Source organism: Accipiter gentilis, chromosome 1, assembly GCF_929443795.1.
Source record: "Accipiter gentilis chromosome 1, bAccGen1.1, whole genome shotgun sequence".
NCBI lineage: Eukaryota > Metazoa > Chordata > Aves > Accipitriformes > Accipitridae > Astur > Astur gentilis.
This window is the reverse complement of record NC_064880.1, coordinates 32,114,999-32,130,389: the sequence shown is the minus strand read 5'-3', so window position 1 is coordinate 32,130,389 and position 15,391 is coordinate 32,114,999. Positions and strand designations below refer to the sequence as shown.

Below are 15,391 nucleotides of genomic sequence, written 5' to 3'. Positions count from 1 at the left end.
TCATTCTGTGATACGGTAATGATAGCTATCTTGTTTAAGAACCAAATAAATTTATTTTGGCTTGATAAAAGTGTTGTGCCATACCAGGAGCTGTTCTCCCTTACTTAATAACTAATAAGCCCAAGTGTCTACAGCTCTATGCCATTACTTCACTTCAGCAACTTTTGTCACCATCTTAACATGAACATCCTGTGTTTAGGCTGTTCCATTCCCCAGCATCCTTGTTCTGCCATCCTCTTTTCTACTATCTAAATCAATTTCTTGCTTCCCATGATGCTGTGTATAACACTGCTGCCTGCTTCCTTCATTGTCCAGTTTTGGTGGACATGTTTTTTAGTTCGTGTGGTCAACTGGTTATTAGGTCTGATATTTAGCCTCTACTTAGCATGCTCTATCAGGCAGCAGATTTTCAGATCTGCTCTCTGGAAATACATTTGAAATTGTGTTGCCTTCACACGCTCATTTCTTTCTAGCAGACAGCAGAAGCAGTTTCAGCAACAGAGATGCAATTCAGATGTGAACTCTGGTATATGTCTTAATGTTGTGCAGGCTCCGTGTTGGCCACCACGTAGAGTACTGCAGTCATTCGTGCTAAATTTTTTTCTTATCTGTACTTCTTGCTACACTGTTCTCTACTATACTGTTTGATCTCTTCCTTTGTAATTTGCTAACATATTGTTCAAATTTGCATGGAAAGAGATTAGTCACCAGTATGCCCAATAAAGATGTGGTATGAGTCTTTGAAGTAGTTAATCCAAAGAAAGATAGGCATATAGGGGAATATGATTCTGCTTAGTTGTCACAGTTAAGGCTTTTCTGGGCTAATGGGATACTTGTTATTTAGTGCTGCTGTACAATATTGTGCACGTGCAGTCACAACTACTGCAGACAATATTATTGCATTAGCTCCACTCTTTGAGGAATTACTGTCTGGTAAAGTCTCCAAGACACAATGAAAATATTAAGCACTTTTGTCCTTTTAATTCTGACTTAAGCAGAGTAATAACAATTTGGTGCATAGGATTGGCTTCTTGAATGCTGTTACACTGAATGTACCATATTTCAATTTTGGTATTTTAAAAAGAAATAAAGGACCCTTATGTAGTCATCTATTATCCTGTACATGTCTTAAATGTACAGTGAAATATAGATGGGAAAACTTGATATGAAGACATTCGGCTTAACAAAAGCCACCCATTTCACAGATGATTTAACTTTGATTAACCTACTCTGCAGCACCAGATTACTCAGACAACTGGAACTTCACTCTGTAGTGTTATTGCTAGGTGCAGCCTAATTTACAGCACTGCTTTTCTTTCTGTCTTGCCAAAATACATCGCAATTTTGATGTTAACTCAAAGTAAAAATTCAGTGGTTCGTTAAGCCTGTTTTTAGCATTAATTGACAAGAAATTTGTTGCTATTAAAGTAGCTGCTATTTTTATGCAATCTTTACTGCTCAGTTTGTAACGTTAGATCCCTTGTTCGTCTGTCAGAAATAACATGGAGTTAACCCCTTAGCATATTATAACGACTCTTCATCAATATGTTGATGTGACATAAAGTCCCATTTCCTGTCTTCATGGCCCTGTGACTTTTCTAAGTCTTAGCAGCTTTTTTTTAAATGCCAAATTGTATTTGGTATATTGACAGTTGAAGTGGCATAGAATGCCAGTAGGTACAGTCAATAATGAATAAGGAGGATGAGTTGGGCAGTGGCTTTAAGGTTTCCAAGTTTATGTAGCTGACTTGAATGCAGTATACCACTGTATCGTGGGTTCTTGGCTTACTAGATGTGGAACTTTTTCAGAAATATTATGTCCAATCTTTGAGTGTTTGCTGGGTAATATATTATTGTTATGCCAATTCCTTGCAAATACCAGCATCTGGCATGTTATTAAATAAATTCAAGATAAAGGAAGGACAGGAGAAGTAATTAAGACAAAAATTTCTTCTCTCTTCTGTTGTCCAACAACTTCATGCTGCCTTTTTTGATTGTAAACTTCTGTGAGAAATCATCCTAGTTTCAGATAAGAAAGCATCCTAGTTTTGGATAATGAGTTCAAGAACTTCTGTATGTGGGGTTTTTTTGGTTTGTGTTGGGGTTGGTTTTTTGTCGAGATCCCTTAATGAGAAAGTTTGCATATGACTTTTCTTTAGAGAGAAGGCTTTCGATTTATGTAGTTACAGATAAATCACAGTGAGATGACATGTTCAGTTTCAAGTCTGATATTTTGAGAATATTTTAATAAGTGATGTATCCTGCATTTAAATGCGGTAATATCAGCTGGCTGTATGCAGTGAACGTACTATGAAGGAATTTAGATCTCTCTATAATATATGCCATTTATGTTTCAAACATAAAAAGGCAGGAGCAATCAACTATATGATCTTTTAAATAAAATATGTAGATTAGAAGGTCACTTAGCACTAAGGGGTTGACCATCTGCATTTGACAAGAATTTGACTCCTGTCACTGAAAATGGTACTTAGAATCAGTGTAGTATAACTAATGGGGGGTTGGGCTGAAATTTCTAATTTGGGACTTTCAAAGCTAGAATAATGTATCCAGGGTGACCCAAAACCAAATTTCTGAATTTGAAGGCATCATTTAAATCTGCGAGATTGATTGGCAGGGTGAACAAGAGGGGGATTTTTATCCGAGTGGCTGTAATGTGAATATGTGGTCCTGTATTTGTGGTTCTCAAAATCATGTGTGTTAACTCCTATTACATTTTTAATTAATCGGTGTTCACACCTATAGTGATTTGACATTAAGAATTCCATTCTTTAGAATTGCTACAAGTTACACAGTTTTCAGATTTCAGTCCGCTGTACATGCGAATCCATCTAAAAACGAGCAGTGTCTTTCTGTTTCTCTGCGTGATTATTTTGCCCAAAAAAGCTTTCATTTTTTTTAAGTAGCACAAAAGCTGTAATTGGCATGCTTTGTAAGGAAGTGTCAATGTGCAAGAGAGTGGAGATCACTAAGAATTCTTTTACGCGTTCTTTCCCCTTTGCACCACCGCCTCCTCAGCAGGGTCACTGAGATCACTAGCTTTTCTTGAAATGGCCATTTTCACTGGCAGGTGCATTATACCCTGTATTTTCAGATTGTTTTTCCATTCTGAATGTTTGGCAGGTTGATTGCTCTGGCTGCATTGACGGAGAAAGGGCTGACAAATGCGGTTGGGCTGGCTGAAAAGACAGTGATTACTGTTTTCCTTTGTGGCTGATTGAGGCCCTTGAAAGGAAAGATTTTAACCTTCACCATTTGGTTCAAAAGTATGAGCATATATTGAAATCATTCATGCCATTTATCCTAGTTCTGTAAACTTGTCAGAACGTAAAAATCGCTCAATTTCAAGTAATGTAGGATTGGCATACGTCATTATCATTTTGATTAAGTTGGAGTTTGTATTATTGTGTGCATTATACGGTGTCATTTAAAGCTTTCTTTCCTGCAGGTACAGTTATATTTTTATTGCCTATACTATGGAGTTAGAAAGATTTTCAGACCTCTTTAAACCTATCACTATGTGTGTGGTTTGGCAGCTGGTATGGCCTACAAGCTGTATTTTGTTTGCAGGGTAAAGGCTTGTCTGTAGACCTCCTGGAGTGCTGGTAATTGCACAGGCTTGCCATTGGGGAAAGACATGATTGGAAGCAGTCAGGCAGAAAAATGTTGTGCCATCCCACTGCCACCTCATAGCAGAGAGACAATCCTAGCAGTACCATCTGGTTGTTGCTATCTAGTCAGCTGGCCTAGCTGCTGGGACCATGCCTTGGCAGCTGGTTCCCATCCCTTGACCACCCGCCCCCCCCTTTTTTTTTGTGCGTGCATGCATGTGGGGTTTTTTTGTGTTGGGTGGGTTTTTTTTTTTGTTAGCTAACTTTGAAGATTGGGTCAGGGAGATGGCTGCAACAAACATGTCTAGTCCCTGTTGAATACTGTCTCATTGCTTGTGATGAGGCATGCAACACATTCCTGCTGCCATTCCCTTATAAACAGATGACATAGCTGTTTAACCAATAAAAATAGTCTTTTCAGAAGCTTGTTCTAGAAAGTGGATGAAGAAAAGCCAGGAAATGCATATTCCACAACACTAAGTAATTTAAAGTTATTTTCTGGTTTACAGTATTCAAAGAAAAAATGTAGAAATGCAGAAAGTGCTGTAAACCTTGTCAGTATTCCCCAGCATTAACATTTTATGTTATTCATTGCAATTAGGGAAAACACATTTGGCTGTAAAGTTCTCATTGCCAAACATGATACAGATAACGAGACTTGCATTTAGAATGACAGAAAAAATGTAATCTCCCTGCTATTATCTTTAGCAAAATTTGCCTCTTGGAATAGCAACCTGAAAGCTAATGTAAGCCATCTTCATGCCATATGAAGACCCATTAGACTGTGATGGTTTCAGATCACAAGTAAGCAGCTGCTCTGTAGACTATTTTAGACGTTTGATTTTTCTTTATTCTACAGCATTAATGTGTCAGTATGTTACACAGAACATGCATCCACCACATGGTTTTGTGTGGAATCATAAATGCTTGTAAGAGAGATTTCCACTTTGGATTCTTTACAATTTCTTCTGTGTCTTATTTCAGGTTATACAACTACATAATTTAGTGCCACTAAAATCCAGGTGTAGACAGTGTTCCAGTGATCTTTTGGTTTGAGATAATGTTATCCTGGGGACTACATTTTACAAATTTAACCATTTTAAGCTAAATGATACCATTTTACATCAGCTTATTTGAGATTCATATGGAATGTTACTGTTGCTCTTTAAAAACATTGACATTCTCACCACAATGTTTCTCCTTAGATGAGGAAGATGAAGATGATGTGGTTGCACCAAAACCATTAGCTGAACCTGAGGAAGAAAAAACATTAAAAAAAGAGGAGGAGGAAGAAGGTACAGGCCACCTCAAGACATTCTGAGTGTGCTGTAAAGAAAGACATCAATAAACATTTAACTTGTTTTCTTTCCATTAAGTTGAAATTAATTTGAACTGCATTTTAACAATCAGCTAGCAAAATATAAAATGTAAAAATGGATTTAAAATCTAGGGATGTTAGGAAACAAATTTTCCAATATCATGATAAATACTCTGTCTTTCTTGGAAAGAATTGGTGAAAGTATGCAGTCCAGAGAATGTTTATATAATTCTTTTCCAGCTGCCCCTCATGAACTTACGGAAGAGGAAAAACAACAAATTTTGCATTCTGAAGAATTTTTAAGTTTCTTTGACCACTCCACAAGGATTGTCGAAAGAGCCCTTTCTGAGCAAATCAACATTTTCTTTGACTACAGTGGAAGAGACTTAGAAGACAAAGAAGGGTAATGTCAATGTTGAATACTTTACTGTGAATGTGCAATATTTGTAATTGAAAAAGTGATCCAAGATTAATATCTGCTAATTGCCTTTATAGAGAGATTCAAGCAGGAGCAAAACTGTCCTTAAATAGGCAGTTTTTTGATGAACGTTGGTCAAAGCATCGTGTTGTCAGTTGTTTGGACTGGTCATCTCAGGTAAAAAAATATTGCTTGCATTAAGCAGTTATCTTTGTAAATTCTTTTAGTTTTATGTGCTTGACCCTTCTATAAGTACAGTTGATACCGGCTGTATTTCTAAATGCTTTTCTTACGTGTTCCATTGTTTGCAAAAAGGAAACAGAGCTGTTAATCTGTTGTGAAAAGTAGCAAAAGGTTTGTATTATGAAGAAAGTCTTTGGCATATTTGTTTCTAAACTAAAAAAAGCTCGCTTAAAAGTACTGGGTTTTATGTTCACAAGCAAGTTATTATGAAAGACAGAACAAGACTCTAATGTGTATGTTAATGCTGTTTTATGAGCTAAATTTGAAACAATTACGGTTTTAACTGACAATTTCTCACATATAATGTAAGGTGGCTTTTGTTTTTCGATGTTTTTTTAAATGCTATTTTGGCAAAAGAGAACAAGAATTCTAGGATTGTCTGGACCATTAACTAGTCATCGTGCTTACTTTGAGTCTTTTCACTTATCGTACAGTATCCAGAATTGCTTGTAGCCTCTTACAACAACAATGAGGATGCACCTCATGAGCCTGATGGGGTGGCCCTTGTATGGAATATGAAGTACAAGAAAACTACCCCAGAGTATGTCTTTCACTGCCAGGTACGATTCTGTGTTGGGAGGCTAAAGATATTATGTTGATGAATTTGGACAAGTACCTTTCTTATGCTTATCAACATAATGATTTAATTGGGCTGGCATTCACTTTAACCACATGTATTTGCAAACAGATGTTGATAGCTAGAGATTTCAGTTTAGAAATATTATTCTGTTTCAGAATTTCTGACATAATTCAGAATTCAGTCTTGTTTGAGAACTCATTTTGTTATTTTAACTTTTATTTAAAAACCAGAAAACCTTTTTGTGCAATGGTTGAACCACAAAGAAGGTTTGTATGTAAGGGGATTGAGTGGGATTGTATACTACTAGAGCTTAGTTTACTGAATAAAATGAAGATGGCCTGAGGAGATGGAGCAAGGATGAAAACTAGAAACATATGCGTCAAGAAAAAGGCAGGTGGAAGTTTTCTAGTAGTTTTCTGAAAGTTAAAACCATACAGATCTCTTCCATTATGCCAAGCCTGGGATAGCCACTTTATTTTCAAAATGCCATACTTCTGAAAAAATTACATAGCTGAATCAAAATTTAATCTTGTGTTGTCAGATTACTGTCAAAGCCCAGGTTGCAAAAGTAACTTTATTATATCAAAATGGATTTGTACATTCTCTAAGAAAATGACCACAGAATGTGGCAAAACATTATTAACATCTTGTGCATTACTGGGCCTTCCCTTGCAAATAAACTATGGTAGGAGGAATACAAATGTATACCTATGAAAGAAAAGAGGAGGGAGACTTCATTTTATGAATACAAATTCAAACTAAAAGACAATTGGGGGTTCACAAAGGGTTTGTGAATCCTTAAGTAATTGGACAGTGAAATAGCGTATTGAATAAATCTAGGCAAAGAACTTACTCTGATATCTGGTCCCATTTTCTTTAGCTTTAGACATAGCATCGTTAAATGATAGGGGATTTTTGTGTATTTTGTTGTTTGTTTTTTTCCTTTCAGTCAGCAGTGATGTCAGCTACATTTGCAAAATTTCATCCCAATCTGGTGGTTGGTGGCACATACTCAGGCCAAATAGTGCTATGGGATAATCGCAGCAATAAGAGAACCCCAGTGCAGAGAACTCCACTTTCAGCTGCTGCTCACACGGTAGGGGGTAAAATGTCTTCAAGGACTGTTCCCTGTTGAGAAGTATTTAACCTCTAGGAAACTCTGTCCAGTGCACTTGATTGATAACGCTTAAATGTTTATGTCCATATTTTGCCAATGCTATCACTGAAGAACTAGGCTATTCATAAAAATCCAAGCGTCAGGAAAAACAAGTAACAGTTTTATAGGGAAGTATTCTTTGTACTGTACTGTGATCAATCTTTTATGCTTTGTTAAATGGCGAAGTTGTATATTTTACTGTATATCAATTATACCAGAATTGGTTGTTACTTGGAAATTCCTTTTTCTGATGGTATTTTACATTTCTTAGCACCCAGTTTACTGTGTAAATGTCGTTGGGACCCAGAATGCTCATAACTTGATTAGTATCTCAACTGATGGGAAAATATGCTCTTGGAGTCTGGACATGCTTTCGCAACCACAGGTAAGATATCTTTGGATATATATAGTATTTTGTAAAAACTTAATCTAAAAAGCATTAATAAACATTTTCCCAACACAGAGAATTATACTTAAGGCAGCTTGATAAGTATTTAATAAAATACTTCGCCGCCTGTGGGATCAAATATTGTCTGTTGATCCTTTTGTATATTTTTGCACTTGTGTTAGTGGTGAACACAATTTTAACAAGAAATAACTTTCTTATTCTTGCCCAATTTTGTACAAGTAAAATAAAAAAACCCCTCAACCTTCTATTGAGAAATCTAAATGACTTTGTAGATGTTAATATTTCAGTTGTTTGGTATTTTTTTTTAACTAAGTTGCTATTTTCACCACAGGATAGCATGGAGCTGGTTCACAAACAGTCCAAGGCCGTGGCTGTTACCTGCATGTCCTTCCCTATCGGAGATGTCAACAACTTTGTTGTTGGTAGTGAAGAAGGCTCAGTGTACACTGCATGCCGTCATGGCAGGTGAATACAAACTTTAATTATTCAGAAGAAATAAAAATAGTGAAAGGATGAGTCCCCGCATGCTTTACACTGCTAAAATTATTTATAGTGCATATTTACTCCTTTGTCTTGAAGGAGTTTAAAATAGCTGTATATGAATTCATGTGCACTTTTTCTCTGAGTAAGAGCTTCATTAAAACCAGAAGAAGTTGGAATATTGAATTGCTACTATGCTGCCTTCAGTAACTAGGAGTTGTGTTGATGAGGGCAGCGTAGGTCACTGTGGTTTTATTCATTTGAATTGTAGCAGAACATTCCAAACTTCGTATCAGTTCTGTAGATAATTGTACAGTAACATCACGCACAAATCTTAAATTGGCTAGCTTTTCTCCTGCTGTTCAATCTATTTTGAAATTGTCTGACTGTATCTTATCAATTGCTTTCTTAAATATAATTGAGTGTCCAGGTTTCATCTCAAATACACATCACCTTGCTGCACAGCTTTTTGGTTCCAAAATACCCAAAATTGTATCACTTTTGTGTAACATCCTTCCCATCTGTTCTCCCCTTCTTTTTCACCGTTTCTGATAGGAGGCTATTAGGGATATATTGTTACTGTTTTATGTCTGAACCCTGTGTCCATAAGGTACATGCAACTTCTCTTAAGTCACTGGGAGTTTTATGCTCATTTCTGAGGACTGGATTTCGTTCTTTGTATGAATGGAAGTTTTAGCTATTGCTTGGAGAACAACATAGTTAAATGTGTGGACTGATACCTGCTGAATGAGTCTCTTCTCCCTATGGTATATTTTGGCACTTAAGGTTAGCAGAAAACGGATGTCAAAGTTAAGGTCCACATTCAAGCCTGGTCTTCTGTGATCCTGTTGTGATGTGATGAAGCCTTTTGCAGTGGGGTAACATCCATACAAAGCAGCAAAATCGTCTTGTGGCTATATATAAATTGCATTTCAGTGCTATCTCTGTCTGCAGATGTATGGTTTCCAGATAATTTAACCCTGGTTATATATTCTAAAACAGCAAAGCTGGAATCAGTGAGATGTTTGAAGGACACCAGGGACCAATCACAGGTATCAACTGCCATGCAGCAGTTGGACCTGTAGACTTCTCGCATCTTTTTGTCACCTCTTCTTTTGACTGGACAGTAAAGCTTTGGACAACTAAGGTAACAAATAGATAGTTCAGTGATTTTCTTTGTAGTCCTTGACACAAGGTGGTGCTATAATGTAAGCTACTTAAGAAACTTCAGTAAACTGAAGTCGTGTGAAGCTCTCTAGGATCCTAGCAACAGTCTTGCAAAGAGGAGACAGCTGATGAACAAAACTATAGTTGGCAACATAAAGCTTTGCTTTCTGATTGTACATAATTTCTATACTTCTGATCCATTCTGTTCATCCTTTTGCCCTTTGTTATCAACACCGATTTACAATGTAACCAAATGTTGTAAAATCAGTTACTTCATATTATGCATAGGGCAAATGTTTTGCTACAATTTTGTGGAGGACTATGGGGACAGCACCAAAACTGATGTCAGTTAAACTCCCTGAGGCTTACAGTTGAAATATCTGTCATTCCCATTGCCAGAATTACCTCTTTCTCTGTTGGTTTGATGCCCTGAGGAATGCAAAGCAGAGGAAGCAGAGTCCCAATCTCCCAGTAATAGTCTGAAGTGCTGTCACTATGTTATCATTGGCTTGATTGACAAGATTCTTAATGCATTAAATTTACAATCTCTTACTATATTGGCTTGCTACTAGTTTGTTTTATAGTAGCAGCCAGCAAAAAGGCTGCATGCTTTGGAAAGCATCCCTTTAATAATAGCATTAATTTTTGGCTGCTTTTTGTGGAGGCGTTTTTTAAAGTAAGTCAAAATGTTAATTGCTTTTTAGTTATTGCTGATAATGCTGTTGAAGTTCTGTATTTTGCTTTACCTGTTAGCTTTATAGTTTTGAAGTGCAGAGTTTGGGTATTGTATTATGTTTGCTTTTTTCAGAATAATAAACCTCTCTACTCCTTTGAAGACAACTCAGATTATGTTTATGATGTGATGTGGTCTCCAACTCACCCTGCCTTGTTTGCCTGTGTGGATGGGATGGGCAGGCTTGACCTGTGGAATCTCAACAACGATACTGAGGTGAGGCAGTCAGGTTAACAGTCAAATGTAGCTGGAAAAGTGTTTGTACACTCCGGGGGGGAAAAAGTGTCAGGAGTTTACCATAGCGTTTTGGTCTGTTTTTTTGTTGTTGTTCTTAAATATTCTGTAGTTCCAGTAGTTTCTGTGTAATAAGTATCATTCTTTGATTACAAGGTTGTAATTCAGATGACTCCTCATAATGAATTACAGTGGTAATTAACTTGTTTTACCTGTAGCAGAAGTGCAAAACATCTGCTGGTGTAACACTGATCCATGTTGTGAAAGTGATTATAGACCTCCCCCAGTATGACCCTGGCAGCCTATAGCTTAACAGTGTGAACAAACCTGTTACCCACACACCACTGTTATTCCTATTGCCATATTACTATTGCAGTGAAATTGTAATTTGTTTCTAAACTTAGAGAATTGAATGTTTGGGTTTTCTGGTGTGAGTTATAAACTTAATTATAGTATGAATCTTTTCTGAGATTTAAACTTGTTGGATGTAGGTGACAGGAAGAACCTGACAGATACTTGGTACTTAAATCTCACCTTCTTAAAACTGCATGTAGAAGAAAGAGCAGTTTTGTAGGAGCATATGCCAGCCTATGGCTTCAAACTGGAATTACCTGGTTCTAGCCTTTGGACAGGATTTGACCTGCCAAAGCAGCTGACTTCACCCCTGCCTTCTGTCATATCTTTTCTTGAGATCCCAGGGTTCCTCCTTGCTGTCTGACTGAATGCATGTCTAGGCCTCCTGCCTCATGACAAGAGTGCAGATGGGCTTTTTGATAGAGGATGTTTGTACTTTGGCCAAGGGAAAGAAGATGTGTCATTTTGGTCATGTCACTGGTGATAGCTTAAGGCCACTGAGAGTCTTTGAGATTTACATACTCTGCCTCAGCTGAAATGTTGGGCACTTCTTTTGATACAACACTGAGGGACTAGGTGTGTTCTGTAATCTCTAATTTATGGAATTATGGAATTTTTAGCAATGTGTTTTAAATGGATACAGGTGCCAACTGCAAGCATTACTGTGGAGGGCAATCCTGCTCTGAACCGTGTGAGATGGACGCATTCTGGGAGAGAGATTGCTGTAGGCGATTCAGAGGGACAAATAGTTATATATGATGTGGGAGAGGTATGTATACCATTTATTGTGCAAAGTACGTTACAAAACACTCGTGTTTCTTTGACTCTTATTTAGCAACTTGCTTTTAACTTTTTTCCCCTCTGATTAGAGGAATAATGCGTAATTTTTATTTTCAAATCAATGTTTCCTTTTTGTGTCTATTTCAGGTATTCTAGCATAACTTTTTAGCATGCCATCTGGCAGCCAATCAAAAAATAAAAACATTGTTGTAAGGCTGGTGAAATAAGATGAAAGAATCAATGGGTTGGTTTGTAGAGATTTTATGTTCTTTATACCTGGCATGTGAATTCTGACCATAGCATGAGAAGTACTGAACAAAAAATTCTGCAGTGAAGCAGTCTTGACTTTGTTCCTACAGTGAAGCTGTTGCTATTGCAAGTACGTGTACGGCAGTAGTACGTAACTAATTGATGGGATGATGATACAGCATTAGTAGTGCCCTTTGGAGGCAGTCTCTGAGATGGAGACCTGTCATGCGAGCTTGTAATAGTACCATTACATACTTAAATACCAGATTCTCAAATTCTGCTTCTTTTATTAGTTAGAGATTTTGATGTTCAGACTATTTTAAAAGTTACACTAAATAAAGGTAAGCTTTTCTGTTGGAACCTCTTCTGAACATTGCTTAAGCACTCTGCTGTACAAAATGAGCTCAGTTTTTATTTATAAGTAGGCTTAAATAACATTTTCTTTGTCAACAGCAAGTTGCCGTTCCACGCAGTGATGAGTGGACTCGATTTGGTCGAACGCTGGCAGAAATAAATGCTAACAGAGCTGATGCAGAAGAGGAAGCTGCAACCCGCATACCGGCGTAGATCATTAAAAATAGGCAGCAGTGGTAGGCTTGTGAATGATTTGATGCAAATCTTAAAAAGTGTAAGCATGTGTCAGTTCAAATAATAGCTTAAGGGAGGAATATATGGATTCAGCTATGGACTTTGAAATGTATTAAGATCACTGAAATCTGATCTTGCATTGTCACTTTTTATATATAAATTACAAGCACATTCGTGGATTTGTGTAACTTTTAATACAGTTAAATTTGACTTTGCAAGGAACTTCTTTTGCTGAAACACTAACCTGATGTAAATTTACTATTGGGCTTCTGAAATTTCCACTTTGTAATAGTATCTATTTCTGAAAAGTAAAAGTTCTGTTTCTAAACTAAACTTTCTATATTCCACAGACTAACCTTCATTAGGTAGTAAATTTCTGAAGCATTCTTTAATTTGAACTCTTCAAATTACCCATGGATATGCATGCGTATGTTCCAAGTAAGTTTCATTGTTTATATATAGATAAGCCTCAGACTCTGGTAGTGGGTAATACATGTGAATAAAAATTTGTCTGTAGTTACAAACTTACTTGATAATTGGACCTGAATTAATGAAATGCGTATTTAATAATAATGAGTTATTTTGTTTGAATTAGTACATTAAAAGGTGAGACTGATTCATAAATAAATATTATATGAGCACTTGTCAGCTGCCCTGACCCCTAATCTGTGTCCCTTCAGTAGTTTGAGAGTAGAGAGTTCCTGGGAGCTGCTGGTTTCATTTTACTACACACATCATGGAGTTGTTTTCTGCCCCTGACCTCCACTTCCTACTGTAGCAATTGGGCAAAATGAAAAAGGCTACTGTTGTCAAATTTTTCTTTTCCAAAGGATAAGGAACTAGATCTTCACTTTATTTCTGTAGCATGACGATTTGCATTCTGTTAACTACAGACTTGCTACTGATTTTCCGTATTAAGTTAAAAAAAGACATTTTCATTGCTTTTTAACATTTTTATTGAAACAAAACCTCTCAATGGCTTGAAACAGAATGGTTGGAATTTTTGTTAAATACTTCTTTCTTAGGACATTATAAAGTTTCCCACTGAGACGGAGTTTGGGTTTCAGGTTGGGGGGGGGGGGTGTTGTTTGTGGGGTTTTGGTTTTTTAGTAAATATTCTGACTTTACTAACTGGGCACCAAACCAGTATTGGTTTCTTTAACTTATGACTCTAGGTTTGTTTCTGGTATTCTTAATCTGCTACAAGTTTATGGCTTTGCCATAAAAGCTGGTTTATATGCTTAGAAGTAGGAAATAGGTTTATATTCCTTAATCAGCTTTATGTCCAGAAGCATTCTTATTGTTCCTTCATCATTTGTGTTTTAAGTTGGGGTTTTTTTTTTCTATTTCTCCTTATCTCAGTTCTGTTACAAGCACCTCATAGAGACACAGGCAGCAGTAACAGCAGTTCTGCCTTCAGGAGGTTCTTGTTCTGAGTGGGTTTGAAAGTGAAATTTATTTGGCTCCCAGTGGTGTTGGCTTGTCAAAAGTCCCCCCCTCTTTTTAATGCAAAGTCATGCTGTTCAGTTTTACATTTACCTTGTATGTTTTCCTGAACCTGAGGAGAGCAGCTATGTGTTCAGTTGAGAAACATGTGAACTATATAAAGAACAGGCATATCATGTGATGATTTTTACCCTTTAGGCACAAGAATTCTTAACAAGCAGAATGTTCTGTTGTCTTGCTGGTTTTTTTGGCAGGGGGAGGCAGGGGGGTGGGTGTTTGGGGTTTTTTCTACTGAGATGATTACTTCTCATTTAATAACACATTTCCTTCAGACTTACCTACTGGATTTCTGAAAATATAAGGCTTTCTTTCAATGGATTGTGGCATAAACATATAGGTCATATGGCATTAGTTTTACATAATTTCAACCTTTTAATAATTTTCACTGAACTATTCTGTATTCATTCCTGCTTGTGTTCCTCCCTCACAAAACAGCTGAGTACAGGTTAAAGATATTGTAAAACCCATACCTGCAACATTACGAGAGCAACAGTGATGCTAGATACTGTAAATGATCATTCTGGGAGCCACACTGTCTGGTTTTGGAGCTGTAAGAAATACAAATGCTATTTTGCATTGTAAAGTCTCCTAAGGCCTTGATCAAGCCACTCAACAAACTGTGACTAAGATTAAATGCCAGTAGGTACCTACCATTTTTCTATCTATTTAAGAAAACACAGAACAAAATACGTAGATATGGGAGAGAGTTCCTGGGAAGCCTGTCTCTAGAAAACTCCATAGAACACGTAGTTCTTTAAACAGAAAAAACCAAAGACTGGAAGCCTTCTAATGGGGTTACATATATGCATGTTGCAGAAGAGTGATCAAACTCCCAAGTTCCGTGTATTCTAACCTTTAGCTCACTAAATATTATTCAGCACCAAAAGATTTTGCATCTTGCTTAGAGGCTAGAACTGAAGAAAGGCTTGTCTGTCTGTAGTGTTTAGTTTTTAAGAAGCCATTAACTAACTTAGAAGCCACTAAAACTCTTCATATTGGCCTGCTGTCACCAGAGCAATAAAACAGCAGAACCTCAAATCGGTTTATACCACTGGGATACACTGTACTTCAGCATGTTTAATCCTGAAAGAAACATGTAAAACTAAAGATTGAAGGTTGTCATACTTCAGTAAGCAAGGCTGGAAACCCACCCATTTCTTTTCTGGCTATAGGGGTAATATAACTACTTTTCTTCTAGAACTGTAGAAATCTAGACACCCCTGTTTCCTCTGACATTTTTGCATTTAAAAATTACACTAAATAAACTTTTGGCAGACATTAGGCCAGAAATAGTTCAAGCTTTTCCTTTCTCCTCTCCTTTTACTTAGCCTTCCACTCAACTGGAAATCTAAACAATCAGTTTTGCAGATAAAAAGAATGTAAAAGTGGGTGTGGTTTGTTTGGGTTTTTCCAGAATAGCCTAATTTTTTAATGGTAAAACAATCTAGAAATAAGGAGAATGCCCTCACTTTTTTATAAAAAAAACTTCCATTCTGGAAAAAAGCACTCTGAGTAATAAATCTTGTAAAAATTCTTGAGTCTGCTAA

The 15,391-nt window shown here is 36.8% G+C and overlaps 1 protein-coding gene across 4 annotated transcripts in view; it reads left to right on the top strand.

Moving 5' to 3' along the window:
• The window catches only part of DYNC1I2 (dynein cytoplasmic 1 intermediate chain 2), a 30,560-nt gene extending 17,574 nt beyond the window's left edge, over positions 1 to 12,986 (top strand). For all 4 annotated transcript variants that reach the window (XM_049812226.1, XM_049812244.1, XM_049812234.1 and 1 more), the window contains 11 exons: positions 4,835 to 4,924; positions 5,188 to 5,350; positions 5,443 to 5,542; positions 6,043 to 6,168; positions 7,138 to 7,284; positions 7,616 to 7,729; positions 8,085 to 8,218; positions 9,236 to 9,380; positions 10,209 to 10,349; positions 11,365 to 11,490; positions 12,204 to 12,986. In XM_049812226.1, coding sequence (XP_049668183.1) covers positions 4,835 to 4,924; positions 5,188 to 5,350; positions 5,443 to 5,542; positions 6,043 to 6,168; positions 7,138 to 7,284; positions 7,616 to 7,729; positions 8,085 to 8,218; positions 9,236 to 9,380; positions 10,209 to 10,349; positions 11,365 to 11,490; positions 12,204 to 12,317 — 1,400 coding nt within the window. In that variant the 3' untranslated portion in view covers positions 12,318 to 12,986. The remainder of the gene's footprint in view (positions 1 to 4,834; positions 4,925 to 5,187; positions 5,351 to 5,442; positions 5,543 to 6,042; positions 6,169 to 7,137; positions 7,285 to 7,615; positions 7,730 to 8,084; positions 8,219 to 9,235; positions 9,381 to 10,208; positions 10,350 to 11,364; positions 11,491 to 12,203) is intronic.
• The last annotated feature ends 2,405 nt before the right edge of the window (positions 12,987 to 15,391 follow it).